The sequence below is a fragment of the Brachionichthys hirsutus genome, chromosome 16, assembly GCF_040956055.1.
Source record: "Brachionichthys hirsutus isolate HB-005 chromosome 16, CSIRO-AGI_Bhir_v1, whole genome shotgun sequence".
Taxonomy (NCBI): Eukaryota; Metazoa; Chordata; class Actinopteri; order Lophiiformes; family Brachionichthyidae; genus Brachionichthys; species Brachionichthys hirsutus.
The window spans coordinates 3,769,427-3,787,245 of NC_090912.1; the positions used below are offsets into that span (position 1 = coordinate 3,769,427).

The 17,819-nt window shown below is 46.8% G+C and overlaps 3 protein-coding genes across 4 annotated transcripts; all 3 read right to left on the minus strand.

Annotated features, from left to right (window-relative positions):
• Positions 1–14: 14 nt before the first annotated feature.
• On the minus strand, positions 15–1,161 carry ndufa6 (NADH:ubiquinone oxidoreductase subunit A6). Its single transcript, XM_068750177.1, has 3 exons — positions 991–1,161; positions 406–521; positions 15–289 (listed from the first exon to the last, which is right to left on the minus strand). The coding sequence occupies exons 1-3, from the start codon at positions 1,127–1,129 to the stop codon at positions 158–160; spliced, it is 387 nt and encodes a 128-aa protein (XP_068606278.1). The 5' UTR covers positions 1,130–1,161; the 3' UTR covers positions 15–157.
• A 197-nt stretch (positions 1,162–1,358) lies between these two features.
• On the minus strand, positions 1,359–8,807 carry triobpb (TRIO and F-actin binding protein b). 2 transcript variants are annotated; one of them, XM_068750038.1, is made up of 13 exons: positions 8,801–8,807; positions 7,172–7,228; positions 6,899–6,967; positions 6,681–6,770; positions 6,406–6,515; positions 5,337–5,778; positions 4,752–4,986; positions 4,416–4,515; positions 3,462–3,621; positions 3,255–3,356; positions 2,862–2,948; positions 2,339–2,542; positions 1,359–2,194 (listed from the first exon to the last, which is right to left on the minus strand). In XM_068750038.1, exons 1-12 carry the CDS (start codon positions 8,804–8,806, stop codon positions 2,381–2,383), a joined length of 1,620 nt encoding a protein of 539 aa, XP_068606139.1. In that variant the 5' UTR covers position 8,807; the 3' UTR covers positions 1,359–2,194; positions 2,339–2,380. The 2 variants fall into 2 exon arrangements, with proteins under 2 accessions (XP_068606139.1, XP_068606138.1); XM_068750037.1 differs by having other exon boundaries at positions 1,359–2,542.
• A 7,156-nt stretch (positions 8,808–15,963) lies between these two features.
• nol12 (nucleolar protein 12) lies at positions 15,964–17,757 on the minus strand. The gene is made up of 6 exons (XM_068750275.1): positions 17,648–17,757; positions 17,154–17,259; positions 17,018–17,066; positions 16,775–16,920; positions 16,516–16,613; positions 15,964–16,417 (listed from the first exon to the last, which is right to left on the minus strand). Exons 1-6 carry the CDS (start codon positions 17,755–17,757, stop codon positions 16,222–16,224), a joined length of 705 nt encoding a protein of 234 aa, XP_068606376.1. The 3' UTR covers positions 15,964–16,221.
• Between the last annotated feature and the right edge of the window lie 62 nt (positions 17,758–17,819).

A 17,819-nucleotide genomic window follows, 5' to 3' on the forward strand; every position in this document is an offset into this window, starting at 1 on the left:
TTGGTTGAACTGTCCTCTTTAATGTAACGCCAATAATCCAGAATAAAGGACACAACAGAAGGTACGAGTGGTACGTGTGTATTTACAGGAAAGGGGAACATCCGTCAGATTGGACACAAGAAAATAAGGGTCAGAATTCAGCAGACGGCCGTACAGTTCAGGGCTCATGACCGCGGTAGAATTTGGACAGGAAGTCAGTGGGACGACGTTGCTCGGTCTCATGGAAATAGCGCATTATGTGGGTCTTCTGTTTCCAGATATGGATCGTTTCTTCGAGTTCCATTTTTCCCTAGAGATCAAATAATACACAATTACTGATATGAGCTAATAAATCCAAAGACCAAGTAAAGGAGAATTTAATTAGCAACGCTCACAAATCACAGATGAATAGACGGCAGTCTTTACCTTGATGACTAACATGTCAATCACACGGGGGTCGGTAACATGCTTGTTTTTGTCAAACATCTCCCTCACTTTGTCTCTTCCTTGACGCTTTGTGATGTCCAGCTGAAACTGTGTCACTGCAGAGACACCAACAACACCCAACACGTCCACAACATCAGCAGGATTCAAGAGCACATTTTTAAAATGTACTTGTTTTTAAAATCAATGTGGACCAAAGGTGTTGGTTTCTCTCTTGCTCAGCAGAGAAAGGGTTAATTTAATATTTCATGATGCGTCTGGGACAATGAGATTAATGATGTAATAATCACATCTGAAATTTGAGTTTGTTGAGAATATGCAAACACAGTACTGATTTATTATGGAACCTGATTAGCATGCAGTACATTTAGATATAAACACATAAAGTCACCAACACATCCCATCATCTTAAATATTAACTATTGAAGAATAAACACCGACCACAAACTTCGTGTAGGAGTGTTGATGTTTGCTAGCTGCTAATTATTCTCAACCCCAGGCTCGACCTTGACGCTGGTGCTTTTTTATATAAACCCTTTCCTGCCGTCTTTGCGGACCGAATCTTACCCGTGTTCGGGACCTCTCGGTACCAGGCTCGATACAGCTCCCGGACCCTGCGCTTTGCTTCGTCAACATCCCGGCTTAAAAGCGGTTTAACGACTTTAGCAGCACCGACAGCAGCTTTAGCAGCCCCAGATGACGCCATGACAGTTGTCTGTGGAGCATTTCCGGTCGCACTTACTCGACCGGAAACTGTAAAATACTGTGGCGCCCCTTAGTGGGACAATCTGCTCAAACAGGAGGCGCAATACTCTGCAGCCGTCTCTAAACTTGGCATTTCGTTGTTTGTTTTGTCAGATGTTATGATACTTTATAGGTTTATGTCTTGGGCAGAGGAAGAATTAAGTTTTTAAGCGAAATATGTCCGGAGGCAGTTTCTCCAATGAACTGATTTTATTGATTGCAATTTTTTCTTTATAATTTACAAATATACAGGACCTATAGTTCATTAAATATGAAAATATTTTTAAAAGGAAGGTAAAATGATAAGAAATAATTGTTATTTTATCACAATATCAATAAAAAAAAATTGGCTCATCGATGCAACGCCTGTCATTTTGTGGCACATTAATGCCAGTAATGCTCAGGGGAGTCCAGAGGGTTCAGAGTTCCTGCTTCTCAGCGTGTCAAAGTAAAAACCTCTGTAGTTGGGACAACATTCATTCAACACTTTTTACAAACATTCAAAGCTGAGCCTGAATTTGCTTCGACACAATCGTCAATCAACTAATTCATCCTGTCAGGAACAAGAAATGTTTGCTTTGTCCTGTAATAACATCCATCTTTTTTCCTTTCAGAATTTCATATACACCAACACAAATCTACATAGACTCGCTTCTTCCCAGGTAAAAAAGAAAAGAAAAGAAAACTAATTACAGCAAAAGATAAGCTCCCATTTCTAAAGAAATGTGCCATTTGTTTTAATCCATGTCACTCAACAAATACGACAGTTTTCAGACCAAATGCGCACTCACACGTTTGCACTAAAAGCAAGCAAATAATAAAAAAATGGAAAGTGCAGTTTTGTACATCATGTGTGGCCCAGTGTAATGAAACCAGCTGTAATCTAATCTAAGACGCTCATTGGCAGAATGACTGAACTCTAAGGCACTATATCATGGCCCTCATATTCAGAACCATACAAGTCCAGCAATCACCTCCTCTGCTTTTCTGTATATCATTTGATTCAGTCATGGTGGTGTGGAGACACCTGCAAAACAAATTACACACAGGCAGATGTAAAAAAAAAAAAACACAAAACTGCACAGTTCAACAAGCATCTGTATCTTAAACCCTCCGCAGAGACGGGGCCTTGTTGGCTGCCGCACGAGACATTGCATCATCAGTCCCACACCTGATACCATGAAAGCCAGAGCGCCGGTCCGGCTGCAGACCCTCAGTGGTCCAGGCTGTTACCCAGCTTCTGCCCCTCCTGCAGGGCAGCCATGGCTAGCTTCAGGTGCTCCTTCAGGCTCTGGATCTCTCTCTCGCTCCGACCTTTCATCCCACTCAGCTCCTCGTGCATTTCCGTGTAACGCTCGCACGCTAGACGCTTCTCCTGCGGAGGAGACAGCGGCAGGTTTAGTGTGGCATCAGAGGCTTCCTGTATAAACAAGCCATATCTGGCCATCAGTCGTATAGTAGAACACGTCAGGCACCAGGGGGTTTAATTTATTATTGCATAGATAAATAAAATTAGTGGCTTCTTTTTTTCCAATAGATGTGTTTTTTGTTTTTATTGTAATGCATTTTCTGGAAGCTTCCAGAGAATAAAAAAAAAAACGAACAAAAACCTCGTTCAAGGATGTAAGGATTAGCGTTCCACATGATCCGTGTAGCGTTCACAGAAAACACACACACATTTACACACTCAGTACCGTGTTAAGAAACTGCAGCTCATTCCTCAGACAGCTGATCTCCTTATGCAAGTACTCAATTTCATTTTCTTTCATCTTGAGAAGCACCTGGAGTAACGACAATAAAAGATGAGGTGACAAAAAGGACAAAAACAAAAAACACACAAAAATCTAATTGTCTTGAATCCACAGAAAATCTCCACTTCAATCAGCTGAAATACTCAGTAGTTGCGTATTCTGGCACTAAACATAACTGTTATGCAGCACCTGACTTAAAACTAATTAACATGAATCATTAGACTCCCTTTAAAATCAGATAGTTTTTTTTTTGTAATAGATCAGAAAGCAAACGATCTCACACCAACTGTTCTTAGATCGTCTAGAAGCAGCCTCTTCGACTCTAAGAGCCGTTACCTGCAGCTCGCAAAGCGTCCTGGCCTTGTTGTCGTCTGAGCGCTGATCTGCGATGGCAGACTGTACTCGACTGATCTCCTCCTTCAAACGAGTCTTCAGGTCCTGCAGAGGAAACGTTGATTTGAACGCAGCCCACAGATCGGCGTGCAGACCAAGGCTCGCCTCGCACGGCGAGACGGACCAAATTGGAATCAGCCGACGGCTCACCAGGTTCTCTTTCCTCAGCTGCTCCATATCTCTCTCCTTGCGGCTGATCTCCCGCTCCCTCCCGGCGTTGCTCTGCTCGGCTCGGTTTAGCTCCAGACACTTCTGGGAGTAGCGCTCAGAAAGTCCAGCCAGCTCTCTCTCAAAGGCCTGACTCTCCACCCTGAATAGACGACACACAAAGCACGTTGGGCCTTGGAAGAACAGCCTGGAGTAAAAGGGTTACCGTGGGAACGGGATTTAACAATACAGGAACGATAAACTTTCCCAGCAGGACGGCCCGTCCTTACGCATTAATCCCAGACACGCAAAGATCTTTGAGTCTTACCGGATTATATTTAAGGATATTATTATATAGTTACAGATTACATTCAGCAACAGGCTGTTTCATGAGGAAAGCATTTCCTGCTGAGGTTTTAGGACATTTTTACAGCTCACGGCCGATAACCACAAATATTACAGCCAGTGTGTGGAGACTGAAGAAACGCCGAGTCGGCAACACAGACGAGCCCTAAAGTGCAGGTTTCGGTGGCAGCTATTTGGACTTGTGAAGCTCACAAAGGAAAACTAATCCATGACAAACATTCTTCTGCATTCCTAAAGCGCCCGAGGACCAAGCGGGCTGCTGCGGTCGGGAAGGAGACAAATTTAGAAAGTTTCCTGGCACGAAAAGCAGCTCCCTGTGATGAAACACAAATCTGAAATTACAATCATGACGTCTTCGCCCTCGTTCCACTTGAAAATATCAGAAGTGATTTATTTATTATTAAGAGCTCGTGTGTTGGAATAAAATGATCACTGCTGGGCGGCACTTCCTGAACCCGGGGACCAGGAGTTTGCTGTCAAAGACCCGCTGGACTAACAGCATGGATGACAAGAACCTCTTCATTCAGTCCACGTTACCAGCCCCCACCCCCCCCCCCCTCCCCCCGAGATCAACCGATCCAAGCTACTTACTGCTGATGAGATCGCAAAGTGTGGGAATCGAGCACCCCGCTGCTCAGGCGCTGGACTCTCTCCAGCTCCTCTTTGTGTTTCTTCTTCAAGGCCTCCATTACTGCAACACAAATGCAGCAGGAAGATGTGAACTGTGCATGACAGACCATAAAAGCACTCCAGTTCAACTGAGAAAGCCTCCTTGGGTTTACAGTTTGGTGGCAACTCTTCAGGATGATGTTCTCTATGATGACATTACATGATCGCAGGTTTTAATAAGACAGGATATCAACATTCTTGTATATTCCACCGAACCATTACAACTACTTCTTCTCCTTTTGCTTTCCTTCTGCTGACCTCGTGCCGTGTCCCGCGTCTCCTCCTGCAGCAGCCGCTCCTTCTCGCTCCCCAGCTCCTTCATCTGGCGATCGTGCTGCCGCTGCAGCTCCTCCAGCGCCTTCCGGTGAGCTCGCTCCATGGCAGCCAGGCTGCGGCCGCAGGGCGCCTCGGGGCCGCAGCCGCTCCTCACTCCTCCTCCCCACCTTACCCTCCCCCCTTGTAGCTCTTCCAGCTGCTGCCTCAGTGACGCCACCTGACAAAAGACGATGACAAAGGTAAAGCCGACCGAGCGACATCAACAAATGGAAATTTAGAGGAAAAGAACCTTCGTTGCATTATAATAAAAGAAAAGCAGGACAACACAACACGCAGAGACAGAGCAGACGGACTTCAGCAGAACTTCCCATTGTTTGGTTTTTATAGATTTATATTCACGCCGTGTAATTGAGATGGAAGACACTGCTGAAGGGCAGAGACGAGTGAAAAAGGTACCAACTTCAGTGTTAACAGGCAGAAACAGGAAGTTTACTTCATCCTGATAGATGAAGAGTTAATTTGCAATTTATTCAACTTGCAAATTGGAAAATCATCTCCACGCACTACCTCCCTCTGCAGCGCCTCATTGGCTGAATGGCTGGAAGGCCGCGATCCCATTGGCGGCAAAGATCTCATCTCTTTTAACGGCATGCGTTCAAACTCGGCCCACTTTTTCTCCAATTCGTCCTCCACGCGTAGCTTTTGGCTGGATCCCACGCCAGAACCCTTCCTGGAGAGCACAGCCTCCCATTGGCTGCTCGTGTTCCTCTCCTCCTGCCATTGGTTGTGCTCCCTTCCTTGCCCCTCCCCTGCTTCTCTCTGGCTGGCTGGGACGGGGCTGGTTGAGGCGGGAACAGGAGACAGCTCAACATAGTCAAACCTGCGCTGAGCGGGAGGAGCCGACGTCTGAATGTCGGTACGAACGCCGGCTTGGCGTGACGAGGGGCGGCGGGAAGACGGCAGGAAGCGAGAATTGGCGTTTTCCTTGTCACTGTTGCCGTCAGGCAATCTGGTGAAGATTAGGGACCAAAAAAGAAACATTAAATAGAAAGGCTGTTAAATGAAAATCAACCAAAAGAAGCTGGGGTAGCTTCTCTTATCTGTTTACTTCCCAAATAAGGTGCTAATCAGAGAACGACGCCGATGCAGTGAGCAACCAGCAGCAAAGAGAGCCGCTCAGACAACCGACAGGGACTCATTCATTCAAAAAATAAAGAAATCTAGGCAGAGACTCAGCTGGAGAACAACAGAACCTCTTATCTGTGTTAAGGAGAGGCTCAGCTCGACCTGAAACAAGCAGCTAATGCAAGCAGGCGACTTGTAGAAGGAAGAAAAAATCCTGCAGAAATTCTGCTTTTCGGGGGCAGGAAACCAATAAAGTCAGTAAATTATAAAAATGTCAGAGCTCAGTGGGCGTGAGAGAGAAAATAATATTGTTCCGTGCACACATTTCAGGCCAGATATGCTAAAAATGTCAGTTACACAACTTGTGCTGCGATATGAAAGGCACAAAGCAAATTGTGTTTTAATCTGGGCCAACACCAAAAACGTATCCCAGCATGCATCTGGCCGCTGACCACGACACGGCTTCGGTTTAGATTCTTCTAAATAGTTCAACATTTAAATAGAGAATTACTGCGTGAGGTCTGGAGAGCTGCTGGGCCGGATGCTCTTCTTCAGAACCTCGATCCAGTTCCGCCTGATCCCAGCTGTCATGGCGGACAGGGTGAACGCAGCCTCCCGGGTCTGCAGGACAAAAAAAAAAAGAAGATAAAAGAAGTTCAGGAGCCACAAAGGTGTGATAGAACTGGGATGAGCGAAAGGATAAGCGAAAGAGGGAGGAAAGTGGAAGAGACACCGACACAGATGTGAGGAACAAAATAAGAAGCATTTCCTGTAAGAGACACTCGCCTGGATCTGGAAGCCATAGTTCTTCTCCACATCAAACTCAGAAACGTTCACGCAGGACTTCAGGTCAATCTCTCCGTCCATGTCATCTTTCTGCACGGAAAACAAGCGAACACGGCGCATTCTCTTCCACGTTCTTGTCACGATAGCACAATATGCTTACTTTTATTGAATACCAGCGGTGGCATTATTCAAATATATATATATATACATGTACATACCTCCTCTGCACTCGAGTCTCTGTAGTATTTAAGTCCAGCGTCTGTCAGAACAAACCAATGCTTCTTCCACTAAGGAAACACAGCAGATAAGAATTAATCCAAGACTGACCTGAGATCAGCAAAAAAGGATTACATATCAGAATCATAAAATCATAACAGTATCTGACACGGCAGCGAGGACAACACGACCAGTGACACGGGGGGGCGTCAAAGGGAGGACGTGCACTTTGTGAAATGAGAAGATCGGAGCACGACGTTTGTTTTGTTTTTTACCTCGCCACCCTCGTCCAGTTTGGACATCCATCCTTTCTTGAAGTTCAGGAGGTCAGGCTGCGAGACAAAGAGCAAAGCGGGTCAGGTTCACGGATGCAGAGGTGACAGATTAGACACCAGAGGGAGGGTTCTTTTTAGATTCGATCCTCTAAACAGACTACCGGTACTCAGCAGGAGCACATCTCTAAGTGACAAAACAACAGCAAGCGTGCCGGCACAGGTTGACGCCTTCATCGTATACGAGGACGACGGATACGGCGTGGCACACCGAGCCACAAAAGACATAAACCTGTTTCAACCGCGGAGAAACTCGCTTCCCTTAAATGCACATCCAAACCAGTAAAGCCAGTACCGATGCTTCATTTGTGTTCCTCGTACCTTTACAGCCGTTTTTACGACACATTAACTGCTTCAAGTCAATAAATGACCAACTTTTAATGTTTAACGCAGCAGCATGGAATGTTGTTCAAGCCACGCATCAGAGCTGCACATAGCCATAGTATTGATTATGCAACAGCACGGTGCTTTAAAGGCCTGAAGCAATAGAGCGCCGCAGCAACTGTTGGGTAAGGAAGCACATGACGTGTGAAAAATGAGAACGAGAAGCCGGCGGAGGAAGAGGACGGAATATTTTAAGACCACACTGCAAAACTATTTTTGCAGGTTTGCAGGTGGCGCCATGTGGAAGCAGAGGATGCATCAAAACGCGCCTGAACGCCTCGGCGGCAGGCCCGTTTTCACCCTCGACACGACGACAGGAAGTGGAAAACGCGCTTTCGATATGAGTGGTGATCTCAGATTAAGATTAGGCAACTTTTTCCAGGACCCATTCCTCACTTGTTTTACCTCTCTCTAGCCAGAGCGGACATTCCTCACTTTTAAATCTTTCAGCATCTCTGCAGCGACCCATTTATTCTATTCCCTTTCCCTCTCTGTCACCCCTTCTCTGTATTTACAGTCCATCTCTGCTTATTTTAACCCGGATCACTTTTAAAGGATGATATTAAATATATTTAATCACTACTGGATAGGAAGGATCATTAATAAACAAATCAATGATGAAAATCAAGGTCATGAAGCTGCCATTCCATGCCCTGGAATATTCCTGACCTTTTTTTGTTCGCTTTCTTTATTTAAATCTCATCAGACTTTGACTGCGACCCCAGGATGAACCTCGGATGTAGGGACATCCAGGATTTCCTGATTCTTGCTGGAATCAACCCGACAACCCTCTACAACCCTAAGCATCACCGACCCGCCGCCATGCTTCACTGTCTGTCCAATGTTCTAATCTGGACACCATGAACGTTCTAATCTGGACACACCATCAGATTCATTCTTTCTCCTCCACAGAACAGACAGTATTATTCTACCAGATTATTTTTAGATCAATCGAGGTTTGCTTTTTAAGTGAAAGAGTCACAGCCAACCTTTCACAGCCTACACAGAGTAAACAACAGTAAAAACATGACGGCGTGAACAGCTGGAAACAAACAACAACAACAACAACAACAACAACAACACCGGCGTTCAAGAAAGACGACGAAAGAAAACCTTTCATCTTTTAAGCTAGCAGCTAGCAAGTTTAGTGTCAAAACAAAACGAAACTCCCGTCACGGCGGAACTTACCGTCATGGTAACAGGATCCCGGTTAAAGACGAAAAGAAAAGTTGATGTCAAACAACAATATGCAGCAAACGAAACTCTCCTTGTTGTTGAACTTTGAACTTTTAGCTGAAGCTGCTCGTTACTCCCTCAACACGAGACGAGCGCCGCCATTCAAACCCGCGGAAGAACGAGCCCATCCAGCCTTAACGGAGGGAGAACCTTTATTTACCCCACTCGGCACACTGCTGGGGGGTAAAAAAAAAAAAAAGAAAGGTTTCGGTAAATCGTGAGCCGCTACCGACGGAGCCGCGGTGTTCGGTTCGGTCCGGTTCTCCTCTCTGCTGCACTTCCTGGGCGGATCCGTGAAGATCGTTGAGCAAACATTCGTCTGGTGGTTTCCGACACACGAGTGAGGTTTAAACTGGGGACTTCCAGCGGTCAGGGGGTATCTAGGAGGTTCCCAGCAACGCGAAGGGTAATAAAAACCCGGTCAGGGGGTATCTAGGAGGTTCCCCGCAACGCGAAGGGTAATAAAAACCCGGTCAGGGGGTATCTAGGAGGTTCCCCGCAACGCGAAGGGTAATAAAAACCCGGTAAAGGTGTATTTTAAAAGTCCAACACGAGGTCTCACTCTCGCTCTAAAAAGCGGGGCGGGTTCTGACCTGGGACTCGTTTGGTCAAACATAAAGAACAAAAAACCCTACAAATATCCTGTTGGTTTCTCTTCAGGAATTTCAACACATGCCCCGGCAGAACACGATTTGACCGAGCTGCTCCGCCAGCCTTATGAAATGCCTGAAGGGGGGGGGGGGATCCACGGGAAACGGCTTGATATGGAGACACTTCAGGTGTGAGTCCAAGTTAAGGTGCAGACTAGGGAATAAAGCAAGTTAACAACTGTAGAGAGTCAGTCCTGGACAACCTGCTGGGACAGCTGGGTAATAATATGGAACAGAAAGGTGCCTTGAAGTTAAATGAACTTTGCATTCACTACAAATACTAGTGATGACAGAAACATTTACCAGAACTGGACCTTCCTTCTGGCATCTAGACATTTGCCTCTCATGCACACGGATCACAGATCAGATGTAAATGGGCCGGCTGCATCGCTGACCTGTATTTGTATTGATCTGTGGTGACTTTCGTTCCAATAACCGCCCTCGTCTGCCGCGGGACTGCCCGGCCTCTGGAAAGGAACCCGCTTGTGGTCATGAGAATATTAACTGTCTGCAGTGTCACATCTACAGACTACTGAAGTGGATTTAAATTGCGTGTATGCAGTATGAGGGCAATGTTGGTTAAACATTCATGTCATTAGGCAGGTTTAACCCCCAGATTACAAGCTGAGCACACCATGATAGGCTTCACGCCGCTTTGGGCTCTCTCCTCCCAGCCCTGTTCCCCTGTAACTATGAAACCGGTGTAATTGCATGATGTAAAACCCTCCGGCAGCTTCATCACGGCTACTCATAGAAAGTATGTCCCGCGTAGGCCCACTGAACTTGCCTAGTTTTTGCATCCTCCCCACATTCTCCACAGTCGGCCTATACCTGCAACGTGGTGGTGGAGCGAGCTCGAGAAAGAGACCCACTTCCATTGCAGCGCCGGTCTTTCTCGGCGTCCCCTGCGTCGTCCCACTCTCTGGACGGATGCTTGCTCAGGGAGTGGCTGCAACGGTCGAGCAGGTTATCAAAAAACGGTTATATTGCAAGAGTGTGGAAGAAGTGAAGTCATCTGGAGGTACAGCACATGCAACTGGACACGTCTGTTTCTCTGCGGTGCAATGTGAGTCTGACCTGGCTGGTTTAAAGAGCTCTTGTCTCCGAGAGGGCGGCTGGCTCTGAGGCCGGGCCATGCGGCCGGATTCTTTTCTCTGATGGATCATTTTGACCTTTGGCACATCAGCTAGTCTGGCGTATTCCTCTCTGTTCCGTCCCGCGGACCCCACCGACTGTCGACCCGACTCTGAAGACTCCACGGAGCTCTGTGACGAAGTGTGACTCCACTTTTGAATCCGAGGCGAAGGAGAAGGACTCCGCGTGCGACGGAGGGGCCTCCTTTCATTCGGGGATTGACAGCGAACCGCACATCTACCAGTCCCAGGTCTGCTGTTGCTGGGGCCGGCGGGTCCTTCTGAAGTGGGGGAAGACGTTCTGCTGGTCTGTCTAGAGGGTGAAGCAGCGCGAGGTAACAAGACGCGCTGGGAAGGAGACCATTCCCTCTGCGAGCGATTTGAGTCAGATCTGGAGTCATCGTGTGCGTTTGTTCTCTGAAAGGAATGACTAGAATCTATATTAGTGGCTTTTCTGAGAAGTGAGTACCCTGGAGGTTCGCTACTGTCTTTTCTAGAGGGGGAGGCGATGTGGCTTTTGTGATTCCTGCTGTTTAGGGTCATTTCTGCTTTCTGCAGCGAGCGCTGGTCAGGAGCGAGACAGCCTTTCCTTGCAGGGAATGAATTGTTGCCATCAAGACTCCTGACAGAACTGCTCACTCCAGACTTACGCAGCAGCAGCGACTGAGAAGGGGTTTCGTAGCCCCTCCTTGGGGGGGAAGAGTTACGACTTTCACCACTACGACTACGTAAGGAACCACTAGCATTCATCGTGGATTGGGTTGTGTTATAACCCCGTCCAGAGGGGGACACGCTGGGACCTTCGTGTCCTTGCTCATGTACTCCATTCCTAGCTATTGGGTTACGTAGCAAAGCCTGGCTTTCAATGTCGTAGCCTTCTCTTACGGGGGAGCCGCAGCGTCCATGACGACTATGCCCACTTAGAGACGCGAGTGATTCAGATTTGCGAAGGAGGGATTGGCTGGATGAGCTAGAATTTCTCATTGGCGGTGAAGAGCTGCGTCCTTCATCGAGGCGGCTAGAAATTCTTCTCGGTGGAGACGAGGCACGACCGCCCCGCCCACGTCCGTTTGATAAACCGTTCGTTGTTTCAGTCTTGCGAAGAGACATTTGGCCTGGAGAGTTATAGTCCCTCCGTGAAGGAGAAGAGTTTCTGCTGTTGTGACCCAAACGAGTGAAGGATTCACTCACGTCTGCTTTTCTCAAGGTGCTCCTGAAATCAGACACATTGCCGGACTGGGATTTGATGGAACCGGCAAATGATTTAAAGTTCCTTGGCAGAGTTCCGGACTCATAACGTTGTCCGCGTGTGTCTTGCAAGGAGCTTCTGGATCCTGCCTCCATCCCTCGAGCCCGTCCTCCACCGTTAACGTTATGGCTGCTGAGAGAAGCAGTGGATTCACTGCGTCGGAATTGAAGGTTTCCCCGTGAGGGAGGAGAAGAGGGAGATTGCTGAGTTGAGCCTCGCCTTGAAGAATCAAAGCGCCCTGACTGTTGATAGGAGGACGCGTGAGACGAAGGGCTTCCCCTGCTGTATGAACCGCCAAAACCTTTTCTCCCCGTGGAGGCCAGCGACGCCGCTATCTTAAAAGGAGTAGGGCTCGGAGAGCGAGGTCCGACCTGTGCCTCAACCTCAACGGCAATATCATAGGGGTCAGGAGGAGGAGCTTCGGCTTGCAGGTCATCATTTACAGCATTAGGCGTCTGCCTTTCAGAGGCCACACCGAGATTAGGGTTTCTGAAGGGGACGATGTCTTTGGGCTCCACGTTCCTGCTGTTAAAAATTGGATGTCCTCTCTCATAATGCCGGAACGGAGCAGCCACGCTGCTATCGCGGAGCAAATGCGCCCCCGCTGCCCTCCCCAGGGAGAAGTAGCCGCTCTCAGGCCTCTCGCTGTCTTCTTTGAAATCTGGAAATAAAGATCAGACAGAGAAGCACTAGAAGAAAAAAATGAGACGCATTAAAGTTCAGCTGCTGAGAAACTACAAGAGGTTTCCTGACACAAATAGATATTGCATTACTGATAATTGCTCCGGGACACCTCAGCTGGAACATCAAACCGCATTACCGAGTAAAGAACACCTTTGGCAGTAACTGGATATGGATTGGCCAAGTGTTGTGAGTCATAGGTTCACCGAAGGCTCTGCCTGTAAGAACTCAAACTAACTACCAGCATTCAAATCAGAAATCCGGCGACAGCGCTGCTTCTTTTTTTATATGTTCGTACTAAATTGCACCGCTTATCGTCAATAAATGAATAAAAGGTCAGCTTTCATTTACCCGATCGACTCCTGAAATCGTTTCTGCTCCGAGCTTCGTCCATCCAGGCCCGAGGGTTGGGCCGATGGGGCGGGGGGTCAAGCCGGGTCATGTCAGGCTTGGTCAACCAGCGACGGATCGGCACGTATTCGTCCTCCTCACTGACGGAGCCACCGAACTCTTGGTAGTCACTCTGTTCACGACAGCTACAAGGAAGAGGAGACGGGAGAAGCAACGGGAAGGAGGGCGAAAGACGGAAGAGTGACAACAATTAAAAGAGCATAATATGAATATCATAGAATACATATGGAAATGCTTCTAGCAAATTGAAGGTTAGAATGATGAGTCAGACAGGGATTAAAATCAGTAGGATTCATAACACAAAATCTAAAAGCGCCTACAGTTCTGATAGCTCTCCTACATGACCCACCTGTCAGTGCTGTCGTCGCCGTCACAGACGTAGAGCTCACAGCCGGGGCTCAGGATGCACAAAGAGCCCTCCTGGTAACCCAGACGGCCTCCGTCGACATCACAGCAGCTGCTCGCCACCGACAGACAATCGGAGTCCTCCTGATAGGGTGACCAGTTAAGTCACGGGCCAATCGGGTGCTGCAGAAAACGACCTCTCGTTCCACGTCACGTCAGCGCGGATGAATGCATCTTCACTAGTAAACACGGCGGTCTTTAAGCTTATTCTTTAATTCCACAATGACTTTATAGAGTAAGAAAGCAGATCTCTATCTCCTCAATGGAGAGTTATCTGGAGACCGTCTGTCCTCCCTGATGGTCAGTCTGCTGTTTGATTAGCATTACATCTCTGTAACGCGACCCGGCCCCGTGGCGTCTCATCATCAATATTTCATCTCTGCTTTCTTGGCATAAAACATTCTCTAGTTTAAAAAGAATATTTGAAAAAAAAAGGGGGGGCAAGAAAAGAGCAACAATCTCAACAATCTCTGAAACTGAATGGAAGGTATTGCAAAAGATAATTCCATAATTCAATATATGGTACTGCCATAAATCACTGCCATGGAAAACTGCTTTTATTCATGGAAGTAGACGAAAAGGTCAAAAGGATAAACCCAGAGATTCCACAGTTTTAATTTCACACATCTCATTCTCATTCCCATCCATTCCGTTCGTTACCTCCGTCTACTGTTTCAAGTGGTTCCCAAGAGGGCAGTAAGTGATCCAGCTTCGTGCATTTATAATAGGAGCGGCTTGTTCCACCCTGCTCCTCCTGTACTTACCTGGTAGACAATAATATGTAGCCTTCACACACAGTTACTGAACACTCGAGCGCGACCTCATGATCTGTTCACATAGCGACCGCCTGGAAATAGAAGCTGCGAGCAGAAACACTTTTGTTTTCTCTGTTCTGCTCTAAACTATTTCCTGAACTTTTGTGTATCATTTCTGATCTGTGGGTCTGTTAGAGTGGAGTCACGCTGCGACTGAGCATCGAACCCGCGCCCTGCTGACCCCACCTGTGACCCCTGATGTGCTCCTCCTACATTCAGGTTCAGCTAGTCTCATCACTCGGTACATCTTCTGCTGCTGCTCCCACCTCGATCTGCTTCCCTCTCTCCTTTCTTACCTTGCTGCTGGTGTCTCTATCTTCTGGCTGAGATGGAACAGCAGTCAAAAACACTCCTTTTCCTGATCCAGTTCCACTTTCAGTTGCAATTTTAGACCCAATTCCTGTCTCTGTTGAGGGTTTCTGCTGTGGCGCCGCTTCATTGTTCTGCCCCGCGCCGGCGTGCAGGCGCTTCTGCCGCAGGCAGTCGTGGCAACGGGAGGGATCAAAGATGTTGGGCTGGAACTTGGGGCACATGGGCTCATCACCGGACAAGGCCATGCTGGAAGAGGAGCCTGCCTGATGGTCACATCCCAGTCTAGGAGATAGCAAGGCAATCGCCATCAGCATCATCATCATCATGAAACACCAGCAACTCTTCGGCTCAGTATAAACGGAGGCTGAACCATTAGAAATGTGTGGCACTCATAATATCAAGTATAGACTCCAATTGCAACGCCTCCCAAGTCGGAGAAGAAAAAAATAGAAAACGTAAAGCAAAATGATGGTTTTCTTGCCCCACATTTTTGCCCTTTCCAGGTGTGACACTGTGTTATTGATCTCAGGTTTAAGCACAGTGCAGCGACAGAATGAATCCCTAAGAAGGTCTTCTATTCCATGTCTGATCTGAAGCTGAACGGTGAAGGTCGGTGATAATTAATCACCCTACAGGACGGTGAAACGCATTCTAGCCTTAGCACCTCGCCTCAAAGAATCCTCACCTGTCACAGCAGCTACTAATCTATGATGTCACTGAGGCAGATATAAAGTAGGTAAATAAACAGAAATGAGTAGCAAATAATTCATTTTGGCTTGGTTGTAAAAAATTATAAGAAAATGAAAGGCTGTTACCCGACCAGAGGTTCCGGCTGAGCTCCACTGTGAACGCATCATCAGGAGTCTGAGGATAAATTGGCCGTCAGACCCCCCCCCCCCCCCATCAGACACATGCTCTCCAGCATCCTGAGCTGTCAAACTCCAGAATCCACCCGATTGGCTGTCCTGACAATGAGTGACACTGAAGTAGCCGCGACCGCCATGGTGGCTCTGTTATCACAGCGAGAGCCAACATGGAGCCGGCGGCCTGCCTGCTGATCGGCTTGTATTAAATATCATGGCCTTTAGAAAGCGAAATGAAACTCTGGTGCTAGTGACAGCTGGCACACGCTGGCTCGGGTTAGCGTAAATAAATGAACACTGGTGGGGTGGGGGGGGTTGAATATACAGTAAAAACAGAGCGGTGTAAGGTTCTCGAGTAAGGATCAAGGTTCTTGCAGCTGGTTCTCCTTTAGGTCACACGCGGGTAACAGCGAGCGATGAGTCAACTGTTGATTTCCTCACGGAGAAGAGAGGATGTTGACAAAAGCGTCAGTTTCCTATGAAACAATGGCTGGAAGAAAATCCACTCGCTGAACACAGATAGGTCGTGAGATGTGGCTGCATCACCAGGTAAATTACAAAACAAGATTATTCATTTATTCAATGAAAAATGGAGTAAGGACAGTACATCTTGTATATGTTTAATTCCAGAACAAAGAGCAGTTTCGTTCTGGAAGATGTACAAATCCATGCGCTGGATTTTAAGAAGCAGATACTTTGGAAATGAAATATTTCAATGCTGTCCAACACTGAGCATCCTCACGGGCCTGAGTCAATTTGACAAGTGCTTTCATCTTGTACATATCCTGATGAAACACATGAGCAGAAACACTCCAAAGTCCAATTTGTCATATTCTGGGAGTCAACAGTTACGCTCATTCCTGATATCTCCCTCTTCTCCCAGTGTTTCTGCGTCTTTGCCACCTGCAGGTCTTCCCGCCTTTAATTCTTCTCTCTCTGGTACTTCTCTTTTCTGCCACATGACCTCGTTCCTCTCGGCCTTCCTGCTTCCCTTTCCTCTTCCGCTGCTTGGTGGTGAAAGTACTGAGTGACGCAGTTAGGGAGCGGATCCTGTAGCAGCAGGGGAGACAAAAACATGCAGTTGGACTGAGGGGGGGGGGGGGGGGGGCAGCAGGATGACGTCATCACCATGTTGATAAACAGCTTACTTTTTGTTGGTCACTAGATTCCTGGGTGTCCTCGGCATTGCATTTGTTTTATCCTCCACTTCCTCTCCATTTTTTTCATCCACAGCCTCCCCATTAACCTTGAAAGGAAATATTCACAGCAAATTGATTTTTAGCGCACAGTCAGTTGCATTCGTCCTCAGAGTCACCAAATAGTCAATTGCTTTCAGAATGGCAACAGAATGCTTCAAAAACGAATACAATGGCGACGAGGACGATAAAATGAGGCTGAAACATTTACCTGAACGGCTGCGGGTCGAAGCAAGTGAGCCCCAGTGAGGTCCAGATCATTGATGGTTGTCACGGTGACAGTGTGGTTGGGGTGATCATACTGCACAGATTCTGTTGTGCTGGTAATGGCGTCTTCCAGATCATCTTCAGCTTCCTCTAAAAGATTGAGTCAAATGAGAATGAAAAACAAAAGGTTTCTTCGAGGGTTACAAGTTGGTAAAATACCCGTGACAGACTTTTACGTTTAACTCACCAAGCGCTTCGTTCCTTTCCTTTAGCATCTTTGTGTATTCCTTATGCCTCTGAAAGCAAATAGAAAAACAGATAAGTTTGTGTTCAATCTGCCCCTACAGTTTGAACTCTTGTGTGCTTTTATACTTTACACTTACTTGTTCTCTAACTTTGATTTGTTCGTCCTTGATCTTTTTTTGAATTTCTGACAACGCTGCTTTCCTCCTCTCGACCTTTCGCTTATGGAAACCAGTTAAATAGTCCCTCAAAGAACAGGAGAGGAATGTATTTAAGAAACCTTAAAGTCCCTCCATGATTGTGCAGGTTCAAACACACGGAGATTGCTCATATTCATAGAATACAATGCAAATGTTAGTTTTTATTTAATGACCCCCACCATAGAGAATATGAACGACTTATTTTTCCCTTTGCTTTCTAATTTGTGAAGTTCTTAAAGCTAAATCTTTTATTTATATACAGTGAACTTGAACAGGCTTTATCTTATTTAAAGAAAATAGCAAATACAGATCATATATATATATCAACATGTAAGGCAAACGTTACAGCAAGTTATATGAAAAAATAAACAGCACAAAGCTAATGATTTGTCAGCTAACGCTAAAACCCTAGCTAACACCCTCAGATGTCTTACTGTCTGTCTTTGTCGTCAAACGTTACGATGCATTTGTTTTCTCTTTTTTTAGATCGCGGCTTGAATTGAGTCGTTTTGGACCCATTGTTATTAGCTTTCTTATTTTTCATGTTGTACACGTGAGTCTCCGAGACACAACTTCCTGTTTCTATAGTGAGTCCGTCATTTTCGT

What these genes read in the sequence shown, in the direction of transcription:
- ndufa6 (XM_068750177.1), bottom strand. Translation starts at nt 1,129, where the DNA reads ATGGCGTCATCTGGGGCTGCTAAAGCTGCTGTCGGTGCTGCTAAAGTC. An exon ending in CCGAGAGGTCCCGAACACGG is followed by an intron (nt 522 to 990) that starts GTAAGATTCGGT and finishes GTGTCTCTGCAG; the next exon opens with TGACACAGTTTCAGCTGGAC. An exon ending in TTGACATGTTAGTCATCAAG is followed by an intron (nt 290 to 405) that starts GTAAAGACTGCC and finishes TTTGATCTCTAG; the next exon opens with GGAAAAATGGAACTCGAAGA.
- triobpb (XM_068750038.1), bottom strand. An exon ending in AGCTCTCCAGACCTCACGCA is followed by an intron (nt 5,779 to 6,405) that starts GTAATTCTCTAT and finishes AATCTTCACCAG; the next exon opens with ATTGCCTGACGGCAACAGTG. An exon ending in GGACGCTTTGCGAGCTGCAG is followed by an intron (nt 2,949 to 3,254) that starts GTAACGGCTCTT and finishes TCGTTACTCCAG; the next exon opens with GTGCTTCTCAAGATGAAAGA.
- nol12 (XM_068750275.1), bottom strand. Translation starts at nt 17,757, where the DNA reads ATGAAAAATAAGAAAGCTAATAACAATGGGTCCAAAACGACTCAATTC. An exon ending in TTTGACGACAAAGACAGACA is followed by an intron (nt 17,260 to 17,647) that starts GTAAGACATCTG and finishes CTGTTCTTTGAG; the next exon opens with GGACTATTTAACTGGTTTCC. An exon ending in AATCTAGTGACCAACAAAAA is followed by an intron (nt 16,418 to 16,515) that starts GTAAGCTGTTTA and finishes CTGCTGCTACAG; the next exon opens with GATCCGCTCCCTAACTGCGT.